The sequence below is a fragment of the Lactuca virosa genome, chromosome 7 (genome assembly GCF_052849685.1).
Source record: "Lactuca virosa cultivar CGN04683 chromosome 7, Lactuca_virosa_CGN04683_v6, whole genome shotgun sequence".
Classification (NCBI taxonomy): Eukaryota; Viridiplantae; Streptophyta; class Magnoliopsida; order Asterales; family Asteraceae; genus Lactuca; species Lactuca virosa.
In genome coordinates, this window is record NC_136432.1 from 221,989,929 (window position 1) to 222,013,763 (window position 23,835).

The 23,835-nt window shown below is 43.4% G+C and overlaps 1 protein-coding gene across 1 annotated transcript; it reads right to left on the reverse strand.

The window, feature by feature from the left end:
- Positions 1-265: 265 nt before the first annotated feature.
- LOC145125692 (uncharacterized) lies at positions 266-2,114 on the reverse strand. The gene is made up of 2 exons (XM_079061116.1): positions 1,830-2,114; positions 266-1,411 (listed from the first exon to the last, which is right to left on the reverse strand). The coding sequence occupies exon 2, from the start codon at positions 1,356-1,358 to the stop codon at positions 432-434; it is 927 nt and encodes a 308-aa protein (XP_078917242.1). The 5' UTR covers positions 1,359-1,411; positions 1,830-2,114; the 3' UTR covers positions 266-431.
- Between the last annotated feature and the right edge of the window lie 21,721 nt (positions 2,115-23,835).

A 23,835-nucleotide genomic window follows, 5' to 3' on the forward strand; every position in this document is an offset into this window, starting at 1 on the left:
GTCAAGTAGAAAGCAAGTACCGATTCCTGTGTTTTTATTGGACCGGGTCCACACATCTATAATCCCTATCAAACATGTCAATTGGTATTTTATGGACCCAGTCCCTCTTTAGACCCAGTTTGATACCATATCAAACAACCACTGAAATTAGTTTGATTTAGTTTGATTTTCCAAAAAGGATATAGAAGCAATAATAAGTCTCTATGGGATTATTAACATAATTTTTTTTCCAAGTGTCATCCATCAATGGAAAAAGTCTCTAATGTTTAAATAAACAAAAAAAATTGACATTTCAAACCAAATTTATACAAAGATCAAAGGCAATTAATAAATTAATATGGACTACAACTTCAAGTTCTGAAGCAAAACATGATATGTAGAAACAAAACAACAATTACAACTTCAAAAATCAACACAAAATAAATCTTTTTTTATCTTCTTTCTGCAGCAGTATCTTCACTGTTTCCACCTTCTGTTTCAATCTCAGGCAACGTGTCTAAATCCATCCGCACCTCTTTCTCTTCTAAATGTGTCTCATTTTCCACTTCATCTGGATCCAAAATTACATCATTACCCTCCAAATTCTCACCTTCACCTTCACCTTCACCTTCCCCTTCATCACTTTCACCTTCATTACTACTTTTCAACTCATCAGACTTCACATAACTTGAATTAGGAGCAAATCCCTCCACTGTGACATTTACAGCTTCTGTAGAATCAGAATCCATGATTTTGGTGCTTGAAGGAGGTCCATTTTCATGGGTTCCATTATTATTGAAAGTTTCACCATTTGAGATTTCTTCATTTGTTGTATTTTCAGTAGAAAGATGAGTAACTACTGCACTAGAAGCATCATCTGCTTTGTAGTGTTCTTCACGTCCTTCATGTGTATGTGTTGAACCTCCATCTTCTTCTTCTTCTGATTCATGATCTTCTACAGAATCACCAGTTTCAGTTTCAGTTTCAGTTTCAGTTTCAGTTTGACTTTGACTTTCTTCATCTATGACTTCTTCTATTTCTTCCACTTCTGACTTTTCTTGTTCATTTTCATCGATTTCATCCTCTTTTCCCTCATCGATCTTCTCTTCCTCTTGTTCTTCTTGTATTTCAGCTTCCTCTTCGATCTTTTCTAATTTAGGTTGGAGATCTTTTCTTCCAAGTTTAGGGATTTCTTCATTGCTTTGTTTACTGGTGCTTAACGAGATTTTTGTGTTATCAAATTCTTTCTTCTTTTCATGAGATCGTTTCACTTGGAAGATCAACCAGAAGCAAACAGCGAGCAACAAACAAACTTGCAGGACATTTTTGGATTTGATTCCTTTTGCCCTCGGGTTTCTAACAGGCGAGGGTCTATACATATTGAAATTTGATGATAATCTTTATATTGGGATTATGTGAAGAACGAACTGACCTGAAATCACAAACGAAAACCCTAAAAATCTGGGATGAAGAGAGTAAAACAGTATAGAGATTGCTACTTACTTCAAGTATGTAATTAGTAATTAAACTATCAGTTGATCCAAAATTGAATCGAAGTGGAATCATTTAACGTTTAATACTTCCTAAATTTGGGGAAAGGAAGGAAATAGCGCGATGAATACACGAAAAAATAGGAAGTCGTAATAAGGAACAAAAGAAAAACCCTAAATCCGTCAATAATTAGAAAAAATAAGAAAGTTTTCTGCAAACAATCAACTTCGAGAATCAAAATCCACTCTCGAACAGTTTACGAACAAAAAACACAGATCAAATTAATCGATTGAATACGAGCAAATGAAGCTCAACTCTAACAATACCAAAAACAACAATCGAAGAAGATGGATAAATACCTGGAGATTGAAACTTCGAATCAATATGAAAAAACTTGTTCGTAGATTTCTTAAAGTCAAAGTTCGTTCTACATTTGAGTGTGGTACTGGAAGCTTAAACAGTAAGAGGACCTTTGCTTCTGGTAGTTATGTAATTTCAAACACAGAGAATCTGATTCTCTCTCACATACGCCATTAATTGTGTGTGTGTGTTTTGTGGGGGTGGATCTACAAAGCAAAAAGAAATGGAAGTTCAATAATGGTGGGAGTGAAGAAAAGGCTTTTGAGAGTTGTTGCATTTTAACCATATAAATAGTTGCCTCAGTCACGAGTTTGTTCTTTATTTGTGACTTTCTTGCGTTTTGGCAAAATCTTATTTAATAAAAGTGGTTTTTGATTATTATTAATAATTAAAAATCTTTTTAGAAAAGTAGTTTAGAAACTTAAAAAGTCCTCGTCGTTGTCATTATCTTTGCTATAATTGCTAATGTATAACCAAGTAAACAATAGTATGTTTTTGATACGACCGGGGACGATGATTTCATGTATTTTAGCGAAAAAATAGTTTTGACACTATTTTAAGGGAAAACGAGGTACAAATAAGTAATGGTTGTAATGTCTCCTTTATTTCTTTAATCCCCAAAAGCTTGATCCTTTATGTTTTAATGATTACATAGGCCAGTTAATCTAATTTTGTTGTATGTATAAAATACCTTCTAAAATTCTTGCTTTAAGGCTTAAGAAGGTTTTGGGAAAGGTCATTAGCCCGGAGCAATGGTTTTATAGGAGCATTCTTTTGGCCAATTGTTATTAATGAGCTATATTATTGGGTGAAGAAGAGTAAAAAGTGTTGGAAAATTTAGTATAAATATTTATATTTTACTAACTTTGGACATATATAAATATATACATATGTTGTATATATAACTAACTCTAAGTGAGTTTGTGTTCTCCTCCACGAGGACATCGAAACGATATATTATATGTCCAAAATGGAGTATATGTGAATGAGATATCGATACTCAAAGAATGGTATTTGAGAATAAATTTAGCAAAAAGAGATGAATGTGGGAATGAGTCTCACATTGGTAGAAAGACCAAACTCAACAAGGTTTATAAGTTTGAATGCATGAAAGGATTACAAGCTTGTGTCTATGGTTTTACTACAATTCCTACCCACGAGCAGGGCGGTGCAAATCTTGGATTTCATAGACCAAAAACACCGAACTTGTGCATGGGCGCGATCTGCGGACACGAATGCAACTCCGAAAACTCGGGCTAGCGCTACTTGATAGTTTTGGTCCCTATTTTGATTTCTGTAACGGATGCATTAATTACGTAATTAATGACATTTATTGGCATTAAACGCTCAATCAATCATTGATTTGTTTCCATTACACGATTCAAGTATAAAAGGAGACATTTACCATCTCATTGAACTGAAAATACTATTCTTTCTCTTACTTCCGGCGACTCTTTCAGGCAAGTGAAATATCCAGCAGTACGCCACTGTTAAGGTTGTTGTACCCTGGGAACAGACGGCGAATCTGTTTAAGGGAATCGAGTCCAACTCGAGCCTCAACCACCACGTTTTGCTGCTAACTTTTTCTTTACACGAAACTTTCAACAGGAAATCGAAGTCCTTACACTAACAAAAAGTAAATTCTTATTATTTTCAAAGTGAATTTTCATAAGGCGTTTGATCCTTTAAATTGGAGCTACTTGGATTCGATTCTTGAACATATTAACTTTGAGGGAAAACTGGAGAAACTGGATAAAGGGATGTCTCTCTTCCTATAAAGCTTCTATATTAGTTAATGATGGTATGCCGAAAAAAGAGTTTTGCATTAAGAGAGGCGTGAGAGAAGGTGATCCTCTTTCGCTTTTCTTATTTATTATGGCTATGGAGAGTCTTAGTATTTCATTAAAAGAAGTTTGTGATCGATTCATCTTCCAAGGTATCTATTTGCCTCGTAATGGTTCATATTTATCTCACTTTATGTATTTGGATGATGTTATGTTTGTAGGTGAATGACCCGAGATAAACTTTGTTAATTTGAATAGAATTCTTAGATGATTTTATCTTGCTTCCAGTTTAAGAGTTAATCCTTTTTCAAAAACAAGGTTTTTGGTATTGGGGTGGATAGCATTGGCATTGCTCGTTTTGCTAATATTCTCCATTGTGAGCCTGCTTTTTTCCTTTTACCTACCTTGGGCTTCCCATTGGTGCAAACATGAAGCTTACCAAAAAGTGGCTTCCCATTGTGAATAATTTTAAAGCTAAATTATTTTTTTGGAAAACGAGAAATCTTTCTTTTGGTGGAAGGCTTACTTTTGTCAAATCTGTATAAGGAAGTCTAATGGTGAATGGTGCCAATAGTCCCAACACAATTAGAACAGTTGGTAATATTACTATTAATAGTAGGGTCCTTGTGGGTTACACGTAAGGACATAAATAAGCAATAAATAATATGGGAAAATTATAGGGACTTGATTTGTAACATCCGGATTTCCAGGTATCATAATTTAAATATTTATTTTGAGTTGAGAAGAAGGACTCGACGAGTTGACGCCTAGACTCGTCGAGTAGGATCGCGATTGATGAGTCGGATTAATGAACGGACTCGACGAGTCGGTGAGGCGACTCGACGAGTCCGCGCTCTTGGCAGAAACCCTAAATCTTTGGGCCTGAGCCCTATTTAAAGGCATTTATAGCCTTCAGTTGCGGCTACCTTCCCAGAAGAAAGAACCCTAGCATAGTTGAGCGTGTGTAGTGAGAGAGAGAGCCATCTTGATCCATTTGTTGTGATTTTGCTAAGGAGGAGAAGTGATCCAGCAAGAAGGACCAAAAGAGGTTGTTGTTCTGAGACTTTCAAGCAAGGAGGCTTCACTTTGAGGTAGCAATTCGGCCCTTTTCTTCTTTTTGTGTAGGCTTCTTGAATCAAGGGTTTCTTTACCCTTTCTTGAGTTGGAATAAGAGCATGAGAGGTCCCAATGTGAAATAGACCTTAGATCTGGACCTTGAGAGGTCCAGAGAGCCCCAAACATCCAGCTTTATGCAGTCCCTTTTTGGGTTTTAGAACATGGTTGTCATATTAGGGCTAAATCATCATATAGAGCCACATGAGTGTTGCATGAGCATAAAGTTTGGACCTTTACGTAACTTTTGAGTGTTAGAAGGCCAGATCTATAGGTTAGAGAAACAGATCTGACCTCAGAAGGTCGTTTGAGCATTCTCATGGAAGAAACTCGTCGAGTCCATGATCGGACTCGACGAGTCGGATCGTGTTGCACCACGATGCGTGATCAGTGGTAACCCGTCGAGAGAAAGGTTAACTCGACGAGTCGAGTGAGGCCTTAGGAGGATTCTGAGGACACGTATGGACTCGCCGAGTCACGCGAGTGCACTCGACGAGTCTGGTCAAAGTTGGACCGTTGACTGGGGTTGACTTTTAGGGTTTGGTCAACATTTGGACATTAGACCATTGGAGGGGTAAAATGGTCTTTTCCCCTTTTGAGAGAATATAGGGAGGGATTAGTCTAGCCTTTGAGAGCCGTATTAATTAGAGATAATTACTTTATGTGATTAGGCGGATGCTAGATCAGATATTCGAGTTCAAGACTTTCCGAGATTACCCGAGGTGAGTCTTCTCACTATACATTACCTAGAGTGGTAACTATGTGCAGACCGGAGGGTCTTATGTGTTATGTGTATATTGAGTTTATGTGCTTTGTGATATATGTGTGCTATGTGTTATATAGACCGGACCGGAGGGTCCTACGATTTAGACCGGACTAGAGGGTCCAACGATTTAGACCGGACCGGAGGGTCCAACGATTTAGACCGGACCGGAGGGTCCAACGAGCTAGACCGGACTGGAGGGTCCAACGAGCTACGGGACTAGAGGGTCCCGCTGAGACACATTGACCGGAGGGTCATACCGAGTTATAGCCTCGAGTGGCTTATGTGTTGTATGTGGTATTTTGGGGAACTCACTAAGCATTTATGCTTACCGTGTTATGTGATATGTGTTTCAGGTACCAGCGAGGATCGCGGGAAGGCGCCGACATGATTTGTACACACTGGCAGAGGATTATGTTTTGAGATTCTGGGATATGTTTTATTATGATGACACTTGATACATGAGATTTTGAGAATATTATATGAGTTTTATTATGTGGAAAAATGAAAAATTGTTTTAAAAATTTACGTCGTTACAAGTTGGTATCAGAGCCTTGGTTTGAGGGATTCGGATGCACCTTCGGGCGTATCTGAACTCAAACTGAGGATTTGAGAAATTTTGCATAAAAGAAACAATTTTTCTAAAAGAGAGAAAGATTTTTGAGAAACGCAGGACGGAGCAGTGTGTACAATCGGCCAGCGCCCGAACGGTGATTTCCCAAAATACCCTTACATTATGTGTTATGAGATATTATGTGATATGTTATGCATGCTAGAGTAGGCTAGGTATTCATAGTTAGGACTAGAGTGGGCCTAATTTGTGATGCCTTAGCCTAGGAGTCACTGCTACTATGAGATACTTCGAGAGTGAGTTGGTAGCAGCGAGGAGCTTATGAGTGGTCTACTGGAGGGTAGCCTGAGATATAGAGTACTTGTGATCTGGGATCCTAGGAGGAGGACTTGGGGTGAATACCGATGCATTGTGGAAGGTAGTATAGGGCCCGTACTACTGGAAACACCGGATCGGTGAGCAGTCCAAGTAAGAATCCGTAGGTTACTAAAAAACAAGTAGGGTTGAGTATCGAGTGCGAGTATACTCGAGCGAGTCTCTGACTTCTTTTGTGTTGTATTTCAGAGACATCATGGTTGGGACGCGCCACCACCCAGGAGGCAGTGGTACCACTGATACCAGTGATGAGGAGATCCGTAGGTTGATTCACGAGGAAGTGGCCGCAGCCATTCGAGCTGAGATTCCTGAGATGTTTGGGTCTATCAAGACCACCGTAAGAACTCCCCCACCAGGGTCTCGTATCGTCACCAACTATCGCTCGCAGTCTATAACTGCCCCAAAACGGCTCAACCAATCCATGCCCACTATGACACACACGTCCCCCATCGCAATCGGGACCAGATCAATCGAAAACTCAACACCGAAGATCTCGAGTACACATCCCCGAATCACATCTGTAGCATACACCGCTCGCTCGTCAGCTATGGAAACTCGTAGAGGTCGACTCAACGCCTCCCGCTGGATACTGATGTGCTGACTAAACGCTAACGACACAAAAGACCGACTCGCACCCGAGTCAAATAACACCAAAGCAGGTACAGAACTCACAAGAAAAGTACCTACGCATATCATTATATAAGCACAATATCTTAAACTTAGTATAAATAAATGAAAGAATACATACCAGCCACGACATCGGGTGCTGCGCGGACCTCCTCCGCTGTCAATTGGAAGGCTCTTCCGCGAGCCTTCGGTGCCTCGGCCTTCGTTGGCCGAGTCTCAGTAGCTCGAGTAGCAGGTGCAGATCCCTGCGCTGATCCCTGCAGTAGCTGTGGGCACTCGGCCTTCTGATGGACGGTCTGGTTGCAATGAAAGCAAACCGAGAATCCCTTGGGGCAATCCCTCGCGTAATGCCCCTCCTTCCCACACTTGTAACACACCCCAGCTCTGCACACCCCCTCGTGACCCTTGCCGCACTTCCCGCAAGTGCGGCCCTTCGGACCCCCAGACCTCGAATCAGCGGGCTTTGCCCGCTTGGCTGCCGGCTGCGCTTGTGCCGGTCGCCTGTCCCTCCTCTGAGACTCGGCCTCCTCCCTGACCTGAGTCTCCAACTCAATCTCTCTCTTCCGGGCATATGCCTGGAGCTCGGCAAATGTCCGGTATGACGAGTTCGCCACGAACTCACGGATATCCCTCCTCAGTATGCTCAACTTCCGGCTCATACGTGCCTGCTCATTCGACACGTGCTCAGGGCAAAACAATGCCCTCTCATGAAACATCCTCGTAATCACCGTCACTGACTCAGTTCCCTGCTTGAGGGACAAGAACTCCTGGGCTAGACGTTCCCTCTCCACAGGGGGAACATACTCATCTCGAAATATCGTGGTGAACCTCTCCCAGGTCACCGCAGTAAGCTCTGCCGTAGTGAAGTCTGCCGTCACAAACTTCCACCAGTCCTTCGCTCCCAAGCGAAGCTGGTTCAGCGCAAACCTAACCCTCAGATGCTCCGGGCACAAGCAGGTGTAGAAGCATCCCTCGATATCAGAAATCCACCTCATCGCATCAATCGGGTCCTGCGTCCCATCAAACTCTGGTGGCTTCGTGTTGCTGAACTCTCGGTACAGCAACGAGTCACCTCCCTGCGGCCTGGCAGCAGCGACAGCTGCAGCAACAGCAGCCTCAGTAAGAGCGGCGTACCGCTCATCAAAAGTCTCGATCAACGTGGTCTTGATAGAACCGAACATCTCTGGTATCTCAGCTCGGATGGCCGCAGCCACCTCCTCATGAATCAACCTACGGATCTCCTCATCACTGGTACCACTGGTACCACTGCCTCCTGGGTGTTGGCGCGTCCCCACCATGATGTCTCTGAAATACAACACAAAAGAAATCAGAGACTCGCTCGAGTATACTCGCACTCGATACTCAACCCTACTTGCTCTTTAGTACCCTGAAGATTTTTACTTGGACTGCTCACCGATCCGGTGTTTCCAGTAGTACGGGCCCTTATACTACCTTTCACAGCGCATCGGTATTCACCCCAAGTCCTTCTCTTAGGATCCCAGATCACAAGTACTCTATATCTCACTAAACTCAGGCTACTCTCTGGTAGACCACTCATAAGTTCCTCGCTGCTACCTACTTACTCTCGAAATATCTCATAGTAGCAGTAACTCCTAGGCTAAGACATCACAAATCAGGCCCACTCTAGTCCTAGCCATGAATACCTAGCCTACTCTAGCATGCATAACATATCACATAATATCTCATAACACATAATGTAAGGGTATTTTGGGAAATCACCGTTCGGGCGCTGGCTGATCGTACACACTGCTCCGTTCCGCTTTTCTCAAAAGTCCTTTACTCTTTTGGAAAAATTGTTTCTTTTATGAAAAATTCTCTCAAATCCTCAGTTTGAGTTCAGATACGCCCGGAGGTGTATCCGAGTCTCTCAAACCAAGGCTCTGATACCAACTTGTAACAACGAAAATTTCCAAAACAATTTTTCGTTTTTAAAGCATACTTTCATTAATAAAACATCATAGTAATCCAATGTATCACATGTTATCAAAATGAACAAATCCCAGAATCTCAAAAACATAATCTCTATGAGTGTGTACGGATCATGCCGGCGCCTTCCCGCGATCCTTGCTAGTACCTGAAACACATAACACAACAACTGTAAGCATAAATGCTTAGTGAGTTCCCCAAAATACCACATACAACACATACGCCACTCGAGGCTATAATACGACCCTCTGGTCGATGTGTCTCAGCGGGACCCTCCAGTCCCGTAGCTCGTTGGACCCTCTGGTCCGGTCATAGCTCGTTGGACCCTTCGGTCCGGTCTGTATCGTTGGACCCTCCGGTCCGGTCTATACAACACATAGCATACACATATCACAATGCACATAATCTCATACATACACATAGCACACAAGACCCTCCGGTCTACACGTAAATACCACTCTAGGTAATGTATAGTGAGAAGACTCACCTCGGGTATCTCGGATGATCTCGCACACGAATATACTGATCTAGCCCCCGCCTAATCACATACACAATATCCTCAAATAAATAATGGCTCACAAAGGCTAGATTAAATCCCTTTCTATAATCCCTCAGAAGGGTAAAAGACCATTTTACCCCTCTCATGGCTCAAAGACCCTAACATTGACCAAACCCTAAAAGTCAACGAAAGTCAACGGTCAAACTTTGACCCGACTCGTCGAGTGCACTAGTGCGACTCGGCGAGTACATGCATGTCCACTTCGCTCCTGGATCTCACTCGACTCGCTGAGTCAGCCCTTTCCTCAACGGGTTAACACAGGTCGCGAGCCGCGGGGCAACCCGACTCGACTCGTCGAGTCCCTTATGGGCTCGACGAGTTGCCTCCATAACATCTCTCAAATGACCTTCTAAGGTCAGATCTGCTTCCCTAATTATCAGATCTATCCTTCAAGTGTTCAAATGTCACGTAAAGGTGCAACCTTTACGTGCATGCAACCCTCAATAAGTCACAAATGGAGAAATAACTCTAAAAATGGCAACCTAGTCCCCAATTTCTCATTTGCTTGCATAAAGCTGAATGCTTGGGACTTCCTGGACCTAAAAGGGTCCAGATCTTTATTACAGCTCGAAGAAGGGGGTTGGAGGCATCCAAAACCCCCAAAAAGGAAGGATTCAAGCCCTAACCCCAAATCAATGAAATCCATACAATAGAGAGAGAGAGAGAGAGAGAGAGAGAGAGAGAGAGATCCGATTTTATACCTCAAGGTGAACTCCTTGCTTAGCTAACTCAGAATAGCAATCTCCTTTGATCCTTCTTGCTGGAGCTCCTCTCCCTTCTTGCAAAATCACACCAAAAGCTAAAATGGTCTCCTCTCTCTCACTCTACACGCTCAAGATCGATGGGGGTTCTATCTTTGGGATGGTAGCCGCCAATGAAGGCCATAAGGGCCTTTAAATAGGGATCAAGCCCTGAGATTTAGGGTTTCATTTAACAGTGCAGACTCGCCGAGTCCACACATCTACTCGTCGAGTCCAGTCATTAATCCAGTCAAGAACTCGCGATCCTACTCGGCGAGTCTGAGCGTCTACTCGCCGAGTCCCTCCATAAAATCCAAGATAAATAACTGAAATAAGATACCTGGGAATCCGGATGTTACAATTTTGGTGTCATGCATGCATTAAGTCAATTATTAAGTCCATTCCAAGCTTAAGAGCTTCATTTAGACATGCATGAACGTAAAGTTGGCAACTTTACGTGGTTTTCCAGCTCAAGGAAGTCAAATCTATGTTTTGGAGTCATGTTCTCATGGATTAAGTGCTTAATGTGTTAAGAGGTGGGTTTCTGGCGAACTCGACGAGTTTGTTGCATAAACTCGACGAGTTGGCTCGATTTTCCCCGACATTTTCAGATTGTTTTGAGGAACTCGGCGAGTTGGTGGGTCAACTCGGTGAGTTGACTTGGTTTTTCCCGATCTGTGCTGACTGATGTAGAAACTCGACGAGTTGAGGGACAACTCGTCAAGATGGGTCAACTCGGACCGTTGACTTTGACTTTTGACCCTGTCTTTGACCAAGTTTTTCTAAGGAGGTACTTGAGGTAATTAGAACTAATTAAGAAAATTATGGGCTTCGGATAAGTCCCATATGAGATTGGGCCCAATTTGGAAAATTGGGCCATTAGTGGGGCTATGTGGATCCTTTGGTTTTGGGCTTGACAGTTTGAGTCATTAATGGGCCATCAAAATACAAAGTGTTAGACTAGAGATAATGGTTGGGCCGTAAGGCAAGATCATATATGGGGGTTGGGCCTAATTTGGAAAATTGGGCCAATGGTTGATTGTGGGCCTTTGGGCCTTTCAGATTGTAGCTGGGTCATAAATATGGACAAGGCTAGGTTAGGGGTAAAATGGTCCTTTTACCCCAAACATGGAGTTGTGGTTATGAATTGGGACCCAATTGGTAGATGGGTGTTGTTTTGTTATTGATAGTTCAGGGAACCACCGACCAACAGTCAAGGGTGAAGCTGTATGTTACAGCAGTGCGAGGTGAGTCTCCTCACCATATCCATGGGTCGAAGGCACCAATGCCGACCAATTATGTGTTATGTGGTATGCTAGTTGTTCTGTGATATGTGGTATGCTAGTTGTCTCTGCGATACTTGCATGGAAGACCCCCTGAGGTGCCCGAAGCAATTACAGACCATTGGGGGGTGCCCATGTCATTCTGGATAAAGACCATGTGGGGGAGCCCATGGCAATTACATGTATGTTGCATGATAATCATTGGTTGTATGTTATCTGGTATTTTGGGGAACCCACTAAGCTTTGTGCTTACGGTTTTCAGTTTATGTTTCAGGTACTCTGGTTTTCAAACGGAAGGGCTCGGGATGATTACAGAGCACACACCACATGTTCCGCACTCGTGAATTACTCTGATTTAATGATGTTTAGTTGAGACTTAATTACTCTAATTTTATGGGAAAGATATTTATTAAAGATTTTTCAATCCAAAAACAAAAAATTTTATGTCATGATTTTTGGGCGTTACAAGTTGGTATCAGAGCCTTGGTTTGCGGAATTCAAACATACTCTCGGGTGTATCTGAACTCAAACTGAGGAATTGGTAAAGTTTTCAAAAAGAAAAGTATTTTAAGAAAAGAGTTTTCTAAGATAAGAGAAGGTGTGGTGCATGCAATCATCCGAGCTCAAGTAAGTTTCCCAAACTATCCATACATGTTATTTGATATGACTTGATTTATGAATATGTGAATCGCATGCTATTTAGGGCTAATGATCTGCTCAGTTTTTGCATGATAGAATGCTAGGAGAGATGCCTTTGTATGTGTATCGTAGGAGCTAGTAGACTTGCAAGCTAGTGCTGATTAGTTAGTAGTAATTGATCTGATATGTGATACCTTGTGGCATTGGGAGTATTGGATGCTATGTTGAGATGGGAATATCTATTGGAATCAGTAATTGCTAAGTGTATGCTTTAAAAATTATATACGGTTAGGATTTTATAGCCCTAGAATAATTGATTTGGCCTTATTTCCTGTTCCTTGTCTGGTTGTGGTTTTAGAGTAGAGTCTGTTATTCGACAGTCTATTTGATCCTGTTCTGTGTATAATTTGCATGCATAAGGCAACCGACAGTAAGGGTGGAATTTATAGCATAAGTATTGGTGTGTAGGGTGAATATTCTATGATAGTTCTATGGATTGGAGTGTTACTACACGAATGCTGCTTGCTTTGTGCTTTGTGGAACTCTTGGATGATGGGAGTCAGCTACTCATTAAATAGGAAGGTATTCATGAGATGGATGACTGGCATTATGAAGAGTTCTTCAACAGCTGATGGCAGAGTGAGGTTGGGAACTTAGGGAGTGCTGCAGTGGTTGTAGTCACGTTGTTTAGTGAGATTTAGTGCATCAGTTTGAGAATGTGACTTAGAAGATTCAGAATGATTCTTGAGGAAAGTATGGATAGGTTTGGAAGGTAGTATTGGGCCCGTACTACTAAAAGCACATGATCCATACTAGAATCGGGGAAAGTCTTGGAGAATCTAAGAAGCTTGGGGAAGATGATTCTTGAGTATGTTGTGATCTCCTGCATGATTGTATTTCAGTTTGGTGATGAGCTTCCAGGAAGGAGGTTTAAGTTCTGATTCCAGATCAGGTTAGGGTACTGAGCCGATTAGCAAGCAGAAACATGAAGTTATTTCGTCGGGAGATTAACTGTGGTGTTTTGAAGAAGACTCCTGTAATCTTTGGTGCGGTCAAGGAGGGGATTTTGGAGATCTTGGATGAGCGCTTGGGAGCGTTTCGTGCTGAGGTCATGGAGATCATTGGAGCTTGCATTCTTTCTTTTCGAGAGTTTCGTGCTCGTGGAGCTCCTGCATTCGATGGAGGAAGGGACCACGTTGCCAGTAGGAAGTGGCTAGTGGTTATGGCTAACACGTTCTGGACAAGTTTCTGCCAAGGAGGCGAAGATCAGGTGCATATGTATTGGAGGGTACCGGGGAGAGACCCAAGGTTTCTGATCAGCATTTGAGAGGCCAGCAGGGTCGGGGTCAGTACGACACGTACGAGAAATTGCACGACGGAGTTTGTTGTTTTTGGGGTATGGGTTGCTACAAGCGTAGCAGGTTTGATCATATCAGCAGATGATATTGCAAGTATGTATCTTTTGTTTTTCTTCGGTTGCTATCTGTATTTATGTTGATTAGCATGTTTTATTGGTTGGGTGAGCGATATATTGGGTCAAATTCCATGTTATTGTGGATTATATCTCCAAGAATTGTCGTATGTCTTTTGCATGCCGTGAATCATTAGTGGGTTATTGAAGGGTCATCTCTCGTATAGTAGGATCCAAGTGTTTCGTTGTATTTTGGTTGGTAGTCGAGATCAGTTCAGGGGCATTGTGTGGAGGGCTTATGGTCAGGATTCAGCGGGTTAATTCTCCACTATCGTTAGGATTCAATGGTTTTTCCAGTCATGTTGATTGGCTATTAGGGATGGCTAAGGAAGTGGTCCATTGCTGAGGTTTTGGTTTGGGCAACAATTATGAGGGTTGCAAGTGTTGGGCATTGTATTATTTTAAGTATTTGGGATCATTAGTGTTGTTGGGATTCAGGAAGTGTTCAACGGATCTTCAGGGATTGTGCAGTCGTTTGGGATGGTTAGTGATGGAACACCAGCATTGGTAAGCACTGGTTGTCAGCAGATCGTTAGGGGAGGGGGGGGGGGGGTAAGAAGGATTGGGAATCCTTCAATTCTCATGTGTCGTGAGAAATTAATCGAATCAAGCGAGGGAGAATCGTTCGGGTATTCAGGAGCAGGAGTCGTTATGAAACTAGGATGAGTTTCGCATCCCCGTCGGGGAGGAAGGCGGCCCAAGTGGCTGTTTGGTTCGAGGGTTGTGTGAGTTAGGAGTTCGGTAAACTTCCCAACATGTGAATTGCGTCCTCTTGGTGCTTGATAGCAGGATTTGGGAATCAGATTGGGGGCTCCAGTAATGAATTGAGTTCACTTTGGGTGCTCGGTCAAGTGCGTGCTCGACTTTGGGTATGTTCGATCTGATAGATCGGTGGTAAGGTTTTGGGCGGTTGTGTGAGGTTAAAGTGTTGTAAGACTGCGGGGGAGCCGTAGCATTCACTAGTGATAAGTTGGGACGAGAGTGTTTTAAGACTGCGGGGGAGCCGTAGCATTCACTAGTGATCAGTTTGGGCGAGACTGTTGTAAGACTGCGGGGTGGCCCGTAGCATTCACCGGTTCCTAGGCAGCGGTAAGATGGTGGCAGATCTATATTGCTCTCGTATTTCTTCAGTAAAGGGTATCGTGGGAGGCGATTTGGATTATCCGATTGATTAGGATTTCAAGGAGTATTCTTCCGGATGTCCAGAGTTGGGTGATCATTGTGTTTGGCTAGCAATGGAGTGCTAGTGTTGTTCAACACAGGGTATGGGCGGTTGCTGCGAATTGAGGGAAATGGATCGGAGATCCATAAGGTTTAAGAGGTGAGATAGCATCGTTGAGTCCAAGTGGGGGAGAAATAAATGGTTGTTTAGGCTTAGGTTGTGTTGGTGGAAGTTTAGGAAACATTCAACCGCCGGTCGGCATCGCCTTGGTTATGCATAATAGGCAGTGGGAATTCGAATGCGTGACCTGAACTCCTGATGGGTTACAAGATTCGGCTCGGGTTATGTGGTGTTGTGATGGTATGAGTGTGGTAAGGCCATGTGTGGCAAGCATTGTTGGATGGAAGTATTGTAAGGCTGCGATGGGATCGTAGCATTCATCAGTTCAAAGTAGACTATTCATGTGATGGTCACGCGCATAGAAGAGGAATCAGTTCGTGTATTGGGCACGCTGGCCAGGGCTGTCAAGGAATTATTCTTTGTTCTAGGTTGAGGATCTTTGGGGTCCGTGGGCGAGCCTGGGTGACTATGGAAATTCAGATCTGGAACTAGTAGAGACCGTTGTGTCAAGGGTTTGAATCTTGAGTTGCAGGATCATGTGGATAATCAGTGTGTGACGCAGAGGGGTTTAGGTTGGGTAGCCTGGTTGTTGGACTCTTGGGAACTTGGTGGTTGGACTAGGTACGCGATTGGAAGTCTCAAAGATGGTTTGGAAATACCTATTTATCGGTTAGATAAAGGGGTTGGTGATGATAAGGTTGTGGCATGAAATGCAGGTGCAGATTCGTAGATGTTGGGTTATGAGTCGGGTATCGAATCCAAATTTAGGTAGAATCTTGAGTTGGGTATCACGTACGTTCTGTGCAGGGTTTTGTTAAGTGGAATAAGAATTTAGGGTGTCATTATGCCAAAGGCATCAATCGCAGGGTCCAAGAGTAAGGAATAGATTTAGTATGATGACAAATTGAGCCATTATGTTTTGTCTACGGGTGGTACTATCTGTGGAGGAACCACAGTGTGTCCAGAATCAGGGGAAGTGGATTTGATGGTGAGGTGTTGTGGGGCAGTTTTTGTCAGTCGAGATCTTCTTTTGGGAATCGCGTAGGGCCAATGTGTGTGTGTTTGTCTTTGGGATTTAGCAATCGAGTAGGTATTCGATGTTTGGATAGTTGGCAGACAAGTTGGGACCATGGAGGCCTCGATTGCTTTTGGAAAGCAGCTAGGTGGAAGCAAGATGAGTCGAAGTGGGTTCAGTGATTTGGGATTTGTGTGTGGAGTTGCTTTTATTTTGTGGGATTTGTGCATGGAGTCGTTTGTACTTCGGCGTATATGATAAGCCACTTGCAGGGGATTAAATAATCTCAGAGTGGTTGATGTGACTCTGTTGCGTAGCTCTCGTCTGAGTCTAACCGTGGCAGGGATGAATCTTTTACTCGAAGGATTATCTGAACCTTATGTCGAGTATAAGTGTTCAGCAGCTGTTTATGACCGGTGGTTTTGTTCTATAAAAGCATCAAGATAATCTGGGTCGAATGTACTTTGTCTAGTCAGTTTTTCTTATGGAATTGCTTGATATCGGTTCAGAGTGGGTGGTCTGTTAGAGAGTAAGATCAATTTGATTTTTTCGGGTTCAGGAAAGTTAAAGGTGGCTTTCTGCAAGGGTTAAGGTTTGTTTTATTCTTCAGGTTTGGTGAGCTCCGCTAGGGTTGGTTTCAGTTGCCTTGAGAAGGTTGTAGTATTCTGGGATTATGGCAGTGCTGCTCAGATTATTTGGCGTGTGGAGAAAGGTAAGGACAGATTTCGAGGACGGAATCTAATTCAATTGGGGGAGATTTGTAACATCCGAAATCTCGAAGATAAATTTTTGAGAATAACCCTAATTCTAGGTCAACTCGACGCGTTGGAAGGACCAACTCGTCGTGTTGAAGATGGATGGAATGTGAGGGTTTAATGAACCAACTCGACGAGTTGGGGAGCCTCAACTCGACGAGTTGGCAGCTGGGAAGGAAACCCCAATTTTTAGGTCTTACACGCTATTTAAAGTTCTTAAGTCCTCTTCCTGACCTCCTTATCAGCGTCCATTGTTGTCCAAACCCTAAAACTAGTTGTAGCCTCCATTGCCAAGTTTTTGGAGCCTTGGAAGAAAGTTTGGTGTTCATTTTGGGCATTGTGAAGGAATTAGAAGATCTTGAAGTTTGTAGCTTGGAGCAGGAAGTCTTGGATCCAGAATCAGTCCATTTCTTGTAGTCATTTTAAGGTATCAAGTTCATACCTTGACTTTTAGATGATTAGATCTCCTTATTTTGGGTTTTGATGTGTTTTGGCCTCTTTTTGGGGATAAGGATGGAGTAAATTTATTTTAGGGGTTATTCTTTCAGATCTGAGTTGGTTTTGGTACCCTTGAGCTTAAAGGTGCAAACTTTATGAGGATTTTGGTGTCATGCATGCATTAAGTCAATCATTAAGTCCATTCCAAGCTTAAGAGCTTTATTTATGCATGAACGTAAGGTTGGCAACTTTACGTGGTTTTCCAGCTCAAGGAAGTCAGATCTATGTTTTGGAGTCATGTCCTCATGGATTAAATGCTTAGTGTGTTAAGAGGTGGGTTTCTGGCGAACTCGACGAGTTTGTTGGATCAACTCGATGAGTTGGCTCGGTTTTCCCCGACATTTTCAGATTGTTTTGAGGAACTCGGCGAGTTGGTGGGTCAACTCAGCGAGTTGACTTGGTTTTCCCGGTCTGTGCTGATTGATGTAGAAACTCGACGAGTTGAAGGACAACTCGGCGAGATGGGTCAACTCGGACCGTTGACTTTGACTTTTGACCCTGTCTTTGACCAAGTTTTTCTAATGAGGTACTTGAGGTAATCAGAAGTAATTAAGAAAATTATGGGATTCGGATAAGGCCCATATGAGATTGGGCCTAATTTGGAAAATTGGGCCATTAGTGGGCCTTTGTGGATCCTTTGGTTTTGGGCTTGAGAGTTTAAGTCATTAATGGGCCATAAAAATACAAAGTGTTGGACTAGAAAGAATGGTTGGGCAGTAAGGCAAGGCCATATATGGGGTTTGGGCCCAATTTGGAAAATTGGGCCAATGGTTGATTGTGGGCCTTTGGGCCTTTCGGATTGGAGCTGGGTCATAAATATGGACAATGTTAGGTTAGGAGTAAAATGGTCCTTTTACCCCATACATGGTGTTGTGGTTATGAATTGGGACCCAATTGTTAATTGGGTGTTGTTTTGTTATTGATAGTTTAGGGATCTGCCGGCCAGCAGTCAAGGGTGAAGCTGTATGTTTCAGCAGTGCGAGGTGAGTCTCCTCACCATATCCATGGGTCGAAGGCACCAATGCCGGCCCATTATGTGTTATGTGGTTTGCTAGTTGTTCTGTGATATGTGGTATGCTAGTTGTCTCTGCGATACTTGCATGGAAGACCCAGTGAGGTGCCTGAGGCAGTTAGATATCAGACCATAGGGGGGTGCCCATAACATTTCGGATAAAGACCATGTGGGGGAGCCCATGGCAATTACATGTAAGTTGCATGATATTCGTTGGTTGTATGTTATATGGAATTTTGGGGAACTCACTAAGCTTTGTGCTTACGATTTTTAGTTTATGTTTCTGGTACTCTGGTTTTCAAACGGAAGGGCTCGGGATGATTACAGAGCACACACCACATGTTCCGCACTCATGAATTACTCTGATTTAATGATGTTTAGTTGAGACTTAATTACTCTGATTTAATGGGAAAGATATTTATTAACGATTTACCAAATCCAAAAACAAAAATTTTTATGTCATGGTTTTTGGGCATTACACATTTTTATCACTCTAGACACTCTAAAACGTCCAAAAAGACTACTCATTTGGTCTAGAGTACTTCATACTCAAATAGACCAAGATTATGGGGCTAAAAAGCACAAGGCTCCACATCTAGCAAGATCTAATGACATAACCTACAAGTTCAGAGCTTTATATCTGTAAATGAAGCTTGAGGGCAAGATACTTCTAGATCCAAAGAGGTATTGAGCTTCTATCGTGAATCCACTTCCATCTTCCTCCTTCAAGAACACCAATAGCACACTCTAAGGCTCAAAATGCTTACAGAGGTGGATTAGGGTTTTCAAGATACGAAACAGGGCGGGAGGCTCAGGAGGGAAGGAGTCTTGGGGAGTTAATGATGCTTAAATAGGGTCCAAACCCTAGAAATTAGGGTTTGGCCTTCGGCCATGTACGCCCAATGTACAAAGAATATGCCCAACGTACTAGGCAACGACGTGTTTCTCACTTAAGGCTCCATGGGACCAACTTTTCAAACAATTCCATATTAAGGGTCAAAATTATAAATTACTTGAATCGAGATGTTACAATTCTCCCCCACTTGAATCAAACGTCATACTCAAAGTCCGCTGCCGTGACTAACTCAGGGTAGTGCTCTCGCATCTCCGCCTCGGGTTCCCAAGTTCATTCGGAACCCTTTCGATGCTGCCATTGGACATTGACCATAGATACCACCTTGTTGAGCAAGGCCTTCGTCTTCCTATCCAAGATCACCACTGGTCTCTTAACATAATTCAGACGATCATCAAACTGAATATCATCCAAAGGAACAACTGCTGAATGATCAGCCATACACTTCCAAACCTAAGAAACATGCAAGGTGTTGTGAATCTGACTGAGCTCCTTAGGTAAATCCAAACGATAAGCTACCATGCCAACCCTGGAAATCACTCAGAACGGACCAATATACCGGGGCCCAACTTGACCCTCTTCCTGAAGCATATTACACCCTTCCAGGGTGATACCTTTAGTAAAACCATGTCGTCTGAAGAACCACCTCAGTTTTCCCCATGATCCTGTGACTGACCTCTCCCCAACAGACTGGGGTACAACATTTCCTTCCATAAAGAAGATCAAACGGCGGCACACCGATACTGGAGTGATAACTGTTGTTGTATGAAAACTCGACTAGGGGAAGGTAAGAGTCCCAACTCCCACCGAAATCGATCACACATGCTCGCAACATATCCTCGAGCATCGGAATGGTCCTCTCGCTCTGGCTATCAGTATGCGGATGATAAGCAGTGCTAAAGTTCAACCTCGTGTCTAGTTCCTCGTGGAACCTCTGCCAAAACCGCGAAGTGAACCGGACATCCCGGCCTGATACAATAGAAACCGGAACACCATGTCGGGCGACGATCTCGCGCACATACACATTGGCCAATTTCTTGGCTGAGGAACTCTCTCGAATAGCTAAGAAGTGGGCACTCTTGGTCAGACGGTCCACTATCACCCAAATCACATCAAACCCCTTAGCCGTCCGAGGTAACTTGGTGATGAAATCCATGGTGATCTGCTCCTATTTCCACATGGGAACCTCTAAAGGCTGAATCAATTGACCCCTGATTTGTTCCTGCTTCCAGTTCTCTTTCTTGACCCCCTCTGCCCGAGCCTGCCTAGTCAAATCCAGCAATGGAGAATCAATTGAAATCTTCATATATAGGCTCCCAATAGTAGAACTACCTGACTTGCGGCCCAAAGCATCAGCGGCCACATTCGCTTTCCCCGGGTGGTACAAAATCTCGCAGTCATGTCCAGATTCTAATGATCCATGAGATATTTTAAACTCTTGTGATCCATGTAGATGGTACACTAGGCTCCATACAGATAATGCCGCCAAATCTTGAGAGAAAATACCATTGCTCCCAACTCCAAATCATGTGTCGGATACTAAACCTCATGCGATTGCAGCTGCTTAGAAGCATACATAATAACCCTCAATCGCTGCATAAGAACTACCCCCAAACCAGTGATGGAAGCATCATAATAAACAAGAAAAATCCTCAACACCCTCTGGAAGGGTCAACACTGGGGCCTCACATAACTTCTACCTCAGTGTCTCGAACGCAACCTCCTGCTCAGGCCCCAACGGAAATCCACGCCCTTCCCCATCAGACGAGTGAGGGGTACTGTAACACCGTAAATTTTCAAGCAATTTTTTTCATTTTTAAAATCACATAAATGTCATCAACACATCTCTTGAAATATCAATATATCAATTATCAAAACACGTGTTCATAATCATTTGAATAAAATCCAGGATCCTCGAAACACAGCTCCATCTCGTGTGTACAATCAAGATGGCGCCTTCCCGTGATCCTGAGAAGTACCCGAAACACATATCACATAACACATAGCACGGTAAGCACGAAGCTTAGTGAGTCCCCACAATACCACACACATATCATTAGCCTCTCATGGTTATATCTCGAATAAGACCCTCTGGTCAATGTGTGTCAGTGGGACCCTCCGGTGCCACAACTCGGGTGGACCCTGTGGTCCTAAAACAATAAGCTCAGAATAATACGCAGTATAATTCACAAATCATAAAGCAGGATATCACAGTACTTAATATAAACACATAGGATCAACATATACACAAAATAATATAACAACATAAGTCACAAAGACAGTATGCACAGTAACACATCTCGCAATATACACAAACAAGACCCTAGCTCCGGTCAATACTGTACTAAGACCCTCCGGTCAACAATGCACTAAGACCCTCCGGTCAATAACACCAATAGACCCTCTGGTCAATAACACCAACAAGACCCTCCGGTCACACACAAATTACCGCACATGTAAGTATAGTGAGAAGAATCACCTCGAATGGCGAACAAATCCTATAAATGCTATTGTTGTACTCCGGCTTCTAACACTGAGCCAAACCCACCATTAACCCTATTAGGATCTAAGACCAAACCTTCACATATTAGGTCTAAATATGGTCCACCAACCCATCCCATAAATTACCCAAGCCTATTGGGCCCACCAAGGCCCAATACCAAATGGGTCCTTAAAGGTATACTAATGGCCCAACTATGGCCCAATTTTCCAAATTGGACCCAAACCCTCATATGGGCCTTACCCTAAAGCCCATATAAATATTCTACTCCACATGATTGCTCTTGGATGGCCCATCAATAGCCCAAACACCAAAGCCCAACAGAAAGGCCCAACTCAAGGCCCAAGCAAAATTAGGGTTTTCACATAAAATGACGATTAGGGTTAAGTGTTCTGACTTAACCCATTAAGCCCATCACTCCACTAGGCCATTCATACAATGAAGTCGGACATAATTCACAATATCAATCTAACAGTCCAACCACGGGTCCCAGTAAAATCCAAACTAACAAACCCCCAAATTAGGGTTTTCTAAACCCTAATTAGGGTTTCTAGCCCAATCACCATCCAACTAGCCCATATCACGCATTTGGGCCGATTAGGGTTCTCTATGACAAGCACCACCCACTACCACCTCAGGTAGTGGTGGTCAGTGGCGGCTCACGGCGGTGGCCACCACCTCACCGCGGTGGTGGTTAAGATTTTAGGCCAAAAATAAAACAAAGGTACCCCAAACACCAATCCATATATACCCACAAACACACAGCCACCGGAGATGGTGGCTGGTGGCGGTAAGAGAGTGGCAGCCACCACCTCATGGTGGTGGTGGTTTTCCGGCCACATAATCACCAATACAACCCCAAGATGGCCAAGGCCGTGGATACACTCAATTTCACGTCCATACACACACCCACAGCCACATCCCACGGTGGCTGGTGGTGGCAAAACACGGCAGCAAGCGGCAACAGAAGAAGAAGGGGCGACATCCACCATGGTTGGCTGTTATGGTGGTCCGCTAACATTCCGGCCAGCAGCACCCGCTGGGATATAAGGAAATATACACACACATGATCAGAATACTTACCAAGCCGTTGTGTTACTTCCTGGAGTAGGGAGGCGGCGAAGTGACAAGGGTCGGCGGTAGGACTCTACCATAACCACGGTGGCGCCAATGACTCTAGCGATACTGACAAAGTGGCTGATGGCAAAACAGATGAAGAAGGGAGAGGAGGAGCATCCGGGAATGACCACACACTGCCCAGACGACAGTCTCATCCAATCTCCGCTCCTCTGACTATCAACATGGTGACATCGGCCTCTGGCGGCTAGCGACTTCGACGACGAGGGTGTGGCGGCGTCGACTGGGAGGGGGGGTCATAAGGGTGGCGGCTGGTGAAAAGCTAGGGTTAGGGTTTGCTCAATGGTGCTCCATCCACCGGGAAATGGAAGGCACGGGTGTAAATCCCTCTCCCAACAAAATTGATAACGAAAGTGGCAGAACTGGCCCCTCCCTTCACAATCTCTTCACTTTAAGTCCGAAATTTACCTTTTTAGTCCATACTTCCATAATTCTCTTCAAATTAAGTCCTAATAGTTACCATGGAGCCCCTGCCTTCATAAGAATTTACAAACCCACTCCGGAATTTACACTTTTAACCCCCAACCTCTAAAACTATGACGGTTAACTCCTCGTAACCAACACATAGCTCAATTATTAATGATTTTAGGGATTCTATTCATATTACCCTTATCAACTTATTTATTCAATAAACGGGATGTTACAACTCTCCCCCATTTAAATTAGATTTCGTCCTCGAAATCATTCCTTACCATCCCTTATACACCCGACAACTTGAATGGCATGGCCACAAGCCTGAGTATAACCCCAGCCGTTCAATCCAACAAAGCTATCTCAACCAACCACATCATACATGCAACCACTAAGTTCGCTTTACTCCAAGCATTATTACAACCTATTTGTAGCCACACATCATTTCCGACCTCCGTCATCTAACACTCACTAACTCCATGCATGTTGTGGTCCTTCTCAAACCAACCGAACCGACCCTCCCAGGTCTAGAAGATTAGATGCAAACCATAACCACTAAAAGTGAAATCCATCAGGAATCTAAAATCTCAACTCATCTATCCTTTACACAAATAAGGCCAAACTCAAGCTCGAGAGTCTGGTTTGACAGCAAAATTTAAAACCACTCATA